Source organism: Gadus chalcogrammus, chromosome 19, assembly GCF_026213295.1.
Source record: "Gadus chalcogrammus isolate NIFS_2021 chromosome 19, NIFS_Gcha_1.0, whole genome shotgun sequence".
Lineage (NCBI taxonomy): Eukaryota > Metazoa > Chordata > Actinopteri > Gadiformes > Gadidae > Gadus > Gadus chalcogrammus.
The window spans coordinates 2,818,994-2,830,637 of NC_079430.1; the positions used below are offsets into that span (position 1 = coordinate 2,818,994).

Below are 11,644 nucleotides of genomic sequence, written 5' to 3' on the forward strand. Positions count from 1 at the left end.
GGTAGAAGTGTAAACAGTCCATGCTGGGGGTGGGTGGGGTCCTTGAGTATGGAGGCAGCTCTCCTGTGGACTCTGTGGTGGTAGATGCTCTGCAGAGAGGGCAGTGGGGTTCTGATGATCTTCTCTGCAGTCTTTACCACTCTCTGCAGTCGTCTGCGGTCCAAAGCGCTGCCGTACCAGACGGTGATACAGCCGGTCCAGATGCTCTCAACAATGCAGCTGTAGAAGTTTCTGAGGATCTCAGGTGACATGCCAAACTTCCTCAGCCTCCTCAGGAAGTACAGCCGCTGTTGTGATTTCTTAACCAGCTGTGTGGTGTTGAGTGTCCAAGTCAGCTCGTCGCTGATGTGGACGCCGAGGTACTGGAAGCTGCTAACCCTCTCTACTTCAAGCTCCCCGATGAACAGTGGCCGATGAAGACTCCTTTTCTTCCTCATGTCCACCATCATCTCCTTGGTCTTGTCCTTGTTGAGGGTGAGGTTATTGTCCTCACACCATGACACCAGACACCACCTCCCTCCTGTAGGCCGCTTCCTCATACAATGAAACTCCAAAATATTGTGGCGTGCAGCTTTAACGTTTTACTACCTGGTTCAGGAAATGAACAAGATAGTAACAGAAAGTACTGCTCTTTTATTGTGGCTGCTCTGATGATATATCTTGCATCGTGGGTGCTCTGCACAATTGTTAGTGCTCCTGATGGTTGCTAAGGTGTTCCTGAGGGTTGCTAGGGTGTTCTAAGTCGATGTTATGGTGTTTGGTGGCTACAATGTTCTGTATGGTTTCTGCTGTGAGCTTGATGGTTGTTAAGCTTTTCTAGGTGTTTTTATGGTGTTTAATGTGGTTGCTAAGGTGTTCTAGCTGGTTGCTAGGGTGTTCTATGAGATTGCTGGGATGTTCCTTGTTGTTTCTATGTGGTTTTCTATTGTGTTTTGGCTGGTTGCAAGTGTGTTCTGGTTATTGCTTTAGTGTTCGAATGTCACAGACACCTTGGCTCAAAGGTAAGGACATAGGGAGGCAGACACCGACCGTCGGGTAACGTTTTAAATAATAATCCTAATTTATTTACACATAATTACATAAGTCAGTAAAAAAGCAAGCAAAGGTAAAGTTGGAAGCAAGCAAAGGTAAAGTTAAGTGTCATGCACGTTAGCAAAGTGTAAGTGTAATGCATAAAGAACAGGCATTGGGATCTGCTGCAGCCAGCCTTCAATAGCGTCAGGCCAGAGCAGGTCAGAGAGGCTGAGTAAGGCCACTGGACACAGTCTTTATTCCGGCAGCCATAAACACGGAGCCACGCCCCTCATTAGCACCGGAACTCTCCAGCTCCTCCTGCAGGTCGAAGTGCATTGGACAAGAGACATGACCAAACAGCAACAATACGCCTAGTGCTCAAGAGCACCATACAGGCAGAGGGAGGGAGAGGCGTAACGCTCCACGGCACAGCAAAGCCAAGGCGTCACATCTAGATGGTTGCTATGTTGTTCTGGGTGGTGGCTCAGGTGTTGCTAGGTGCTAGGTTGCTAGGTGGTCCCCGAGGGTTTATGTGTTTTTAGATGGTTGCTAGGGTTTCAAGGTGGCTGCCACAGTATAGGTTCTGGGTCAGTGGTTCCAAACCTTTTCTGACCCACGAAAATCGTTTAAGTGTTCATCGCGGCCAACGTCCAACCGTAATTAATTAATTAAGTAATACGGGAGCCATACAGTGCGTAGTCAGGGGCTGGTCAGAACAATCATATGGATTATTATCATACATACTGCTGAGGTGTAAATAGAGCGACTTTACACAGAGGTTGTATCAGGTATCAACTTTACTAGGTGTCTCCCAAAACATTCACAGCGATGTAGCTGTCAACAGATAACATTGCAACAAGGTCTGAATATAATAATGACTCGCACAAGATTTCCCCCCCTCCCCCCCTTCAAAGGGCATAAACATAGGTAGGCTGCTAGACACGTGCATAGCCATTAGGCAAGCTTTGTGCTAACTAAAAGTCAGTAACAGTCCCTGAGACAACCCGGCCGGGCCTGAGCCCGAGCAGCCGGGGCACCCAATCCAGGACTGGGAAAGATGTCCTGGTCAAGCCGTCTGTAGTGGAGGGCTGCTCAATAGAGAGCGGTTGAGTCTCTCCACGCCCTCGTTTGTCTCAGGGTGATATAAGGCCGTGCGGATGTGCTCGATGCCCCTCACAAAAAAAGGCTCCCCAGAGATGATATGCGGACTGATGTCTTTGTGATGGGTGTAGGGGTCCCTCACTGCTGTAGGGGTCCCCCACCAGGCGAAAAGTGAACTCAAGAAGTTTGTGGTGGTGGTGGTGACGGACAGAGCCACCTCTGACCACCTACACTGAAGGGTGTAGACCCCCATAAGGAAGCGGTGATTGTGTGGGACACCATGGAGCCGTCCCTGTAAATGACCAGCTTAAGATGCTCCTAGATATCTGCTGGCCGTCACAGCGGCTGTATCGGTGGTGGCACAGGAGGTCCGGTTCTCCCACACACAGGGCGGGCTGTACAGTCTTCCACCAGGGTCTCGATTTCCCGGTCGATGTGGGGAGCAGAGCCTTCTGTGTGGGTCTGGTGGTCCATTCATGGGCTACTGCTCACATGCCCGTACACATGCTAGGGCCTCCCCCGCTCGGCGTCCTTCTGTTGGGCCGAGCTCAGGGCCCCAGAGGTGAAGGCGATGAGCCGCGGTGGAGCTGAGACAGTGCCGCCCCTAGGGTTGTACTGGAGGCATCCCCAGTGGTGATGATCCACTGCCTCACATACTGGGAGGCAGTCCAGCAACTGAAGGCCCAGTTCATCCCACCGCCTGTGCTCTCCCATTTTCCCAAGCCCACTGGTCCATGTCAACACGTCCTTCTTTAACAACCCGTGCAGCGGGCGCGGTCGTGGCGCACAGGGAGTAGGCAATCATTCCCAGAAATGAGGCGATTTGGGCGGGGCTGGAGGGGAGCTGCTGTACCGCCTCCACGTCTGTTTGGAGTAGAGGACGACTCTCAGCTGTCAGGCAGAACCGACTCAACGCCGGGGACAGAGAACACACATCTGTAGCTATTGAGGGTGAGATGGTGACTGGCGAGCACGTCAAGGAAGCGACGGAAGACTTCATTGTGGAGGGCCTTGGCCATTTCGTCACAAAGGGCATCAGTGATTAGGAGGGGCTGGTGGTCGGAAGCTGAAGAGCAACCCTTGGCTCAACATGTTTCCTACCTTAAATGTTATATCGTGACTAGCTTACTTGGTTTAAGCATTTTACAGTTTTTCAAAATACATATTTTTTCTTTGCAGTGTTTTGGGGGCACCATTATCAAACATTTGTATTGTTTTGAGCAAATTTGGATATCAATGTATTGCCTAATACAAATATAATGGTGTCATCAATTCATCATTATGATTATGATGATGGTCCTAATTGTGGGGCCCTCTTTGCAGCTGGTGACGCGCGTGGCGGGAGCAGTGGCCCTCTGTAGTGAGGGCTGTATGAGCGACACAGCGTTTTGAATCTAGCCCGACTACTAATGACCGCACTGATAAAACCAACGCCTACAGGCCCACATCAATGTTGGACTAACACACATTAAGGATGCAGATCCTTCCTTTTTACTGTGCCTGATGCTAGGCACTATCCATTTGATTATCACCTCGAGTCCGTCCAGTGCACTGATCTGATGCTGCTACGTCTGGTAACCCTTTTTCACCACGGGGTTATTTTCCCTCAGTAAATATTTACGTTCTGCGTCTGGCAGATCCAGAGTCAAGGGGCCTGGTCATGACTGTGATCTATCAGCGGTCTACGTTGTGCTGCTCTGGGTTTAGACGGGGTTGAGATGGGGCTGTGTGGCAGTAGGCCCTGGGGTTTGTTGTAGGAGGAATCTCCACCACAGCCAGTCCTCTCCGTCCTCCGTCTGCGACTGTGTCACAGTCCTCCACTCTCTCTTTTTTATCTGGCTGCTACTCCATACTTTCCCTGTTTGTGTATGTGTGTGTGTGTGTGTCTCTCTCTCTTTCACTCTCTGGTCTCTCTCTGGCTCTCTCTCTCTGGCTCTCTCTCTCTCTCTCTCTCTCTCTCTCTCTCTCGCTCTCTTGCTTCCTCTAACGCTCTCTCTCTCCCTCTCTCTCTCTCTCTCTCTCTCTCTCTCTCTCTATCTGTGTTTCTCTCTCTCTCTCTCTCTCTCTCTCTCTCTCTCTCTCTCTCTCTCTCTCTCTCTCCTCTCTCTCTCTCTCTCTCTCTCTCTCTCTCTCTCTCTCTCTCTCTCTCTCTCTCTCTCTCTCTCTCTCTCTCACTTGCTTCCTCTCTTGCTCTCTCTCACTCTCTCTCCCCCTCTGACCTCTGACAGGATGGGATGTTGTATAAACACATTTGTCTGGGAAGTACAGGCTTACACGCATATCACACACATCAGCACAGCACACACCCACACTACCCTTCTGGATGGCCCCTTCCGGGAGGCATGACTCACATCTCTATCCAGTATACAGCCCGGTCTGGTCTGATCCTCCCCCCCCCCGGTCAGAGGGGCGTGGACCCCGACGGGGCTTCCTACTGGAGGACCTCCCTGACCCCAGGTGGACTGCTGTGGCTTTGCCACGAGCGGCTCCGAGTGTGCCAATCCTGTGGACCTGCTGAGCGTGTCTGGGGGCCGGACCCCAGAGGGCCCGTGTAGCTGGTCCCACAGACACTGAGGCATCCACTACACGTCCTCCTTCACGGACACCTGCGGCCGTTCTCCGGAAAGACGGAGCCACAGGACAGACGGCGTGACGGCGGCTCCAAGGCCGTGACCGCGAGGGGACGTACACTGCACCACAGCTCAGCAGGGTGACTATACATTCTGCTTTATGATCTCCGCTCTTCTACTTCCTTCTCTGGTGTTCTCTTATCTTGTTGTTTCTATTGTGTCCTTCCCCCCCCCCTCATCTCCTTATCCCTTTCTTCTTGTCTCTCTTCTTCTCTTCACTTCTCTTTTATTATTTTATATTTGCTCCTTTTTCCACTCTAATCTTCTCCTTTCTACTTTCCTTAATTGTTCTATTCTCTTTTCCTCTCTAGTCTTGTTACTCTTTCTCCGCTCATCTCTACTTTTCCTCTCTCTCTTGTGATTCTATCTTCTCCTCTTCTCCTTCAATGTTCTTCTTTTCAGTACTTTTCTTCTCGACAACTTGGGAATTGGAGGCAGAACTACCACAAAGATGAGCCGTGTATATTAAACACAAAACATTTTGGTTTGTCTTGTTTTAGATGCAGTTAACTCCTAAATAAAATGTTCTTGATTATTATGGCTTTATCAAAGGATAACTTATGGATCTCTGTCGTTTTTCCATCACTTTGGGTCTAAGATACGAATGTGAACAACCATCTGTGAGAGTGGTCCAGTGTTGAGGGAGAACGCTGCAGACGCTGTCCATGAATCAGGCTGCACGGATCCTTTGGGGCTATGGCACCCCATAATGTACGTCCTCTGACAGTGCTTGTTTCTTCCACCGCTCAGATGGTTATTACAAGCGTTTGACAGAATTATGTAAATGATCCCTACAGAGAAATACCACTTTAGTCTTTACCTTTGGCCTGATCTGATCTGTTTGTAATCATGTGTTACCAGGTCACGCTCACGCAGAAGTCTCCAGACGGTACGGAGCAGCTGTAGGATTCAGTTCTGAAGTGGAAGAGCACTTTTTGGCACCACACTGGCCAGAGTTTGTTGTATTGGACTACAGAAAGCGTAGCTTCATGTTCTCTTAAGAATTGGGGTGAAGGAGGGTTGAGATTTCCCTCCTCCCGCTCAACTCTTCAGAATGAGAGATCTTTTCATTAATGTTGTCAGACACTAATAATAACATGAAGAAGTATTATCAGATCATAGTGCAAGTTTCAAGTGTGTTCTATAGTTCTCGTCCTATGCTTTATTCAGGCGAGGTGGATAAATTACGTGATGAACGCTCAACATATTTATCAACTAAAAGTGGGGGTCAGATGTCTGGCGCCAGGGAAAATGTGTCCTCAGCTAACAGAGGGAACAACATGATGCAACACCATATCTACATTTCTCAACAAACAATCTGAGCCTGTCGGTGGCAAGAACAACAACTTTTAGAATTTAGAGGATGTACATTGATGGCTCGCTGTTGCTTGAAATTGGAACATTGCAGCTTGTTTCGCAGGTTACGGCTTGAGCAGTGACATATTATATCACCAGGTGTGAGTGTTATTAGCCGTTACAAGCCGTTTTGAAAATATGCCTCTTCTGACATCACAAGTGGGCTTGTCCACCTAGATGTGTGCTGGATAGTCTACCAATCTACCCAGTGGACTGTCGCAAACTTTGCTTATCTATCCGTCATACATCTAGGTGGACACGCCAACTTGTGTTGTGATGTGTGAAGAGGCCGTTTTTCAAAACGGCTTGTAGCTGCTAATCACACTCACACCTGGTGGTATAATATGTCACCTTTAAAGTCTTTGTTAAATACTGGACAAATTTAAAAAATGGTTGTCCGCAATACTCCCAATGCACTCCGAAATTATGGGAAAACAGAGTCCAGGTAAAACAAAATCCTTCAACGGTTGAACAAAAGGTAAACATTGTTGCAGCACAGACCAGTGAGAATGTATCTTGTTATGGAAATATGTCTTGTTTTGTGTCCAATCACAAACCCTTATTTTGGTTGATTCTGTCAGGCTTCTGGTGGATGACATCTTGATCATTTGTCATTTAACGAAGATACAATTCCTGAGGGGTTCAGCTATAGAGCTATTTCTGTAGCAACCTGCATTTTCCTTATAAATGTGTCATGGAAATTGCTAGGAACAGGTACACAATTTGCCTAAGCTAACATTGAACAACAATTACAACGTCTCATATTGTTGTTCAATGGCCCTCACGTTTCCCTCAGGCCTGTACGCCTAGCAGAAAGAGTTCTTTGATGTTAAGCCAGGAATCAAAGCGTGTTTCATTTTGACCCTATTTAATAACATGGATTAGGCTCCAGAAGTGCTTGTTCCGTCTAAGGTGTCATTACGAGGTTTCCCCATCCCCACGCCCAAAGACTGGTTTGAAGAATTAAATTCATTAAAGGGGGCATATCATACCACCAGGTGTGAGTGTGATTAGCCATTGAAAACGGCTTGTAATGGCTAATCACACCACTCACACCTGGTGGTATGATAGGTCCCCTTTAAGTGCTAAAGATGTGTGATGCAATGCAAATAAAAACAATGCTCATTATTTTATATTTAATTATTAATTGTGTTTATTGTTTCGGTCTGTCTGTCTCTCTGTCTGTCTCCATCAATCTATCCAGCAGTCATCTAAATGGTGTGTGTATAATATATTTTTTCACGTTGACAAAATAATACAGAACACATTTATATTTTAACGTTGGTTACTATCTCTACATGAGTATATATCATTTATACGAAGGCAGTATGTAGATCCGGTTTATATATAATTTATATATATATATATATATATATAATATATATATATATATATATATATATATATATATATATATATATATATATATATATATATATATATATATATATATATATGTATATGTATATATAAATATATACAAATTTGTATTACAGTTCAACAGCATTTGGCAATAAACATGGTATAAGGGCCATGTTTTAGTCCTGATCGCAGCGACCCGGGTTAGAGTCCTGCTTGTAGTCCTTTGATGCATGTCCTCCCCTCTCTCTCCAATACTTTCCTGTCTATCTCACTCTATCATAAAGCATAACAATTTAACAAATTAATAAAAATAAACGTGATATAAAAGATTCAGGTGAAAGCGTAATTCCAGGCAGGGGTCACCAACAAATTCAATAGTATGTCTCATAATGGGGGAGGCCCCTTGTGCGTCATAGCCTTTAAAGCCCGGAGGTCCTCAGCTCACTCTCACTCTCACGCTCACTCTCGAACTGCGGAAACTTTTCTCATTCTCCACGAACGGTCGGACTTCACACACATCACCACCATGCTGAGGAGTGACGTGTTCTCCTGTTTCGTGTTCTACGCTGTGCTTCTCATTTTAAAGATGTACCTTTTAGCGATCCTGACAGGACAGCTCCGGCTCCGGAAAAAGGTGAGCAGGGTTCCTCTGCAACCGCTTTACAAATACAAAAAATACAAATAACTAACGAAAACCAACCCTATGTAGCAGAGATTACTGTATTTATGGGAGATTAATAGCTACTTTTTTGGATTCCAGGCTTTTGCGAACCCAGAAGACGCGGTGAGACATGGTGGTCTTGAGTTCTTCAGAGAGGACCCAGACGTGGAGCGCTGCAGAAGGTGTGGTTTGAGTCTGTTGTCAGACCAGTAGAATGACTGCTAATAGCCTACTGTCACCGTGAGACAGACCATTGGCTTACTCAAGTACCCTCTGGAATGGATGGGAACAGATCGTTGTACCTAAAAATATTACAATGCAACCCTATAAAGTTTGACAGTTCTGCCGAAGGGTTATTTTTAAGTCTTGATTAAGTTATAATATAATTAGTTGATATAAATTTGGACTACTACTTTTACTTTGTCCAATGTTTAATACCAGTATTCTTATATGGCATACAGTGATTTGTACAGTATGTCTGTCGATTGGAGATTGCATTTTTATTATGTTATTACATTTCCAACACTTTAAATCTCGCAACATTGGTTTGATTCTAACTTTGTTAAATAGATGGACTTGATATCTGGTGTCACACCTATTGGTCCTTTGTTCAACTGCTGTCTGATCAATCATAGCTGAGCAGATGTGAGGGGTTAACCCACAAAATCAGGGGTTAGTTCTGTTTAGGAAATGGTTCTGGGGAGTACAGAAGTAGAGAGTCAATTATGTCAATCCAATGAATCACAGAGAAATCCAAACGTCAAATACTACAGGGTTGTGAAATAAAAAGCCTCACTGATGCTTACGCACATTCATACTTTCAACCTTACTTCACTGTTGGAAACGATCCGGGTATGAGATTAGTCTCCCATGGTGACGCCACTGTGAATGAAAGCAGATGTTTGTGTTGAGGTGTTTGACAGTAAATGAGGCTTGGTCCAAAGAAAACGTGGATGTCATGAACGTTTATTTCTGTATCTAACACAGCGGTGTTCAGTGACACGAGCAGAATGAATGAAGTGTCTAATTAACTTCTTTCCAACCACTTTCCTTCTAGAGCTCACCTCAACGACCTGGAGAACATCCTCCCCTTCCTCTTCCTGGGTGCTGTCTACTCCCTGACCGGACCGTCACTTCCTGTGGCGCGACTCCACTTCCTGGTCTTCCTGCTGTGCCGTGTGCTGCACAGTGCGGCCTACCTGTTGGCGTTGACCCCTCCCACCCGCTCTGTGGCGTACGTCCTGGGCCAGGTGCCTTGCGTGTCCATGGCGCTGCAGGTGCTGGTGGCGGTGGTCCCGTACGCCTGACGCACTCCGCTCCCCTCGTGAGGGCCGCTGGACGCTGACCCACTGGTCACCCTCTTCAGCGAGGACAGGGGCACCCGAGATGCAAGGAGAGAGAATACACTACAAGACCAGGATTAACAGTCAGACTGCAATATGTGGTGTGTGTGCTCACACCAATGGTCGATCCTATGAAGTGCTCACTGCTCAGTATTGTGTTTTGGTCATTTTGTTAACGTAATATTCAAGATGTGATACTGCCCGAGGGATATGTTGTTAAGTGAAGACAAATCATGTACTGTGCATTTATTTTATTTGATATGTTTTTGTAATGCAAATGAAGGTTGAGTTTTATCGTGAAGCTTCTCTTCATCAATTAAATGACCTCACAGAGTTAGGAAAAGAGAATGCACGCACACACAGATACTGCTAGAGCACCAGAATCCACTGTGTTCCCTTGGCCTCCACGCAGCAGACGTCCTGATGGGGCCAAGCTATCTTTGACGTCTGATTTACGTTCACTAGAGGCCGGATACATACGAGTGGACAGTCTGCTAGTGTCCTTAAACCATCCGGCCCCAAGCCAACCTTGCTAACTGTAGCCGCTCGCTTACAATCACGTTTGTTGAACAAAGCAGCCCAGAGGTTGATGAGGTTTATGGGTTCATTCATCTTTCCACTGCATGGGTAGCACAACATTATTATTTTAGAATTTGTCAGATAACTTATTTTAAAGAAAGTATGAAAAAAAACAACTGCCGTTTTATTTTTGTAGCATTGCCTCGCTCTGTAACTTTAACTCTGTAAATTGAACAAACTGTCTCTAGAAATGACATTGTTAATATTGGACATAATAACATACAAAGTGTAAAGGTGCAACCTGTCATTTTTTTTTATTTTTTACTTGCACTTTTAATGGTTTTGTTATTTGTTTGCCCTTGTTTTAAATTGTTTTAAATTTGTAAAGTATCCTTGAGTGACCTGAAAGGCGCTGTTAAATAAAATGCATTATTATTATTATTATTATTTGTTAAAAACATTCAAAGATTAACTACAATTTTCCACAGAATGTAAAGAATGTAGAGTTTTGACGTGATGTCAAAGACCGCTATGTATTTTGCTGCAGAGATATTTACTGAAGGTAACCACTGGCGCCCATACTGTCTGGTGATATCACGTGAACCTCAAGAGGGGACTCACTGCAGCGTCCAGACGGCCCTCAGGCCAACATGAGAGGATGGAGGAAGGGCTTATCTGACCTCTGGTCAATCATGTCAGAAGTACCCTGAAAAAAATAATTCTGGCTCTAAATAAGCGAATCACTTGAAGGAGAACAGATGACTGTTAACAGTAAGCTGTACTCTTTATTCAGTCAAGTGATGCGTTACAGGGGGCAGAGGAAAAGTGGGGAGGAGGAGGGACCAAAGATATTTGGAGGCACTGTGCATTTCCTTGAAATCCCAACTTGACAAAGACGCAGGCCCTATTTTGTGGACTTATCCGACAGTTGGCCAAATCCTACACGTTGCACCATTTTGCATAGGACCTTGTTTTGAATTACAATGATCACATTCATTTAATTCGTTTTACATTTTAAATAATAATAACATTTTAGGAAATTGAACTGAGCTTTCTCTTTACAGTTCAGTTGACAGTGGGTTTTGGGGGCAGGGATGCCCCATTGTGATCACGTATGGTGTGTGTGCGCATGAATGCATGAGTGCGTGTTTGTGTGATTGAGCCTACGTGATTTCCTGCATGCACAGGTCTGATTATCTGTGCGTGTTTGCATAAGTGAGTGTGTGGGTTTGTTTGAGTGTGTTTCTGTGTGCATGGGCCTTTGTTTCCATGTGTGTGTGTGAGTGTGTTTATATGTGTGTGTGTGTGTGTGCATGAGTCTGTGTTTCTGTGTGTGCGTGTGTGTGAGAGATGATTGGTGGGCTCACAGAGGGTCCAGCATTCCTGGGCCTATTATGTAAGACCTGGCTTCACTGGTCCACTAAGCAGTCCAGGACTGAGTCAGTATTGCTCATATCCTCTGCAGACCAGGGCAGTCTTCCCATTCATATGTTCATGTTAGAATCTGAAGCAAGAATCTGTTAGAGGTGCTGTAGGTCAGATGTAAGAGCTATTATTTGAGCGCAATCTGTTCGAAATGGCTGGTCCATCATTCAGCTTTTAGTGAATTAAATGTGCTTTAGGAATATCTGTTTCAAGTTAACTGCACCTGTCTTGTT

At 45.6% G+C, this 11,644-nt stretch overlaps 1 protein-coding gene and 1 long non-coding RNA gene across 2 annotated transcripts; both read left to right on the plus strand.

Moving 5' to 3' along the window:
* Positions 1 to 4,453: 4,453 nt before the first annotated feature.
* On the plus strand, positions 4,454 to 7,435 carry LOC130372538 (uncharacterized). The gene is made up of 3 exons (XR_008893356.1): positions 4,454 to 4,825; positions 5,344 to 5,456; positions 5,607 to 7,435. It is a non-coding gene; the product is annotated as an uncharacterized LOC130372538 (long non-coding RNA).
* Positions 7,436 to 7,630: 195 nt separating this feature from the next.
* Positions 7,631 to 11,086, plus strand: ptges (prostaglandin E synthase). The gene is made up of 3 exons (XM_056578450.1): positions 7,631 to 8,097; positions 8,224 to 8,306; positions 9,182 to 11,086. The coding sequence occupies exons 1-3, from the start codon at positions 7,843 to 7,845 to the stop codon at positions 9,429 to 9,431; spliced, it is 588 nt and encodes a 195-aa protein (XP_056434425.1). The 5' UTR covers positions 7,631 to 7,842; the 3' UTR covers positions 9,432 to 11,086.
* Positions 11,087 to 11,644: the final 558 nt, after the last annotated feature.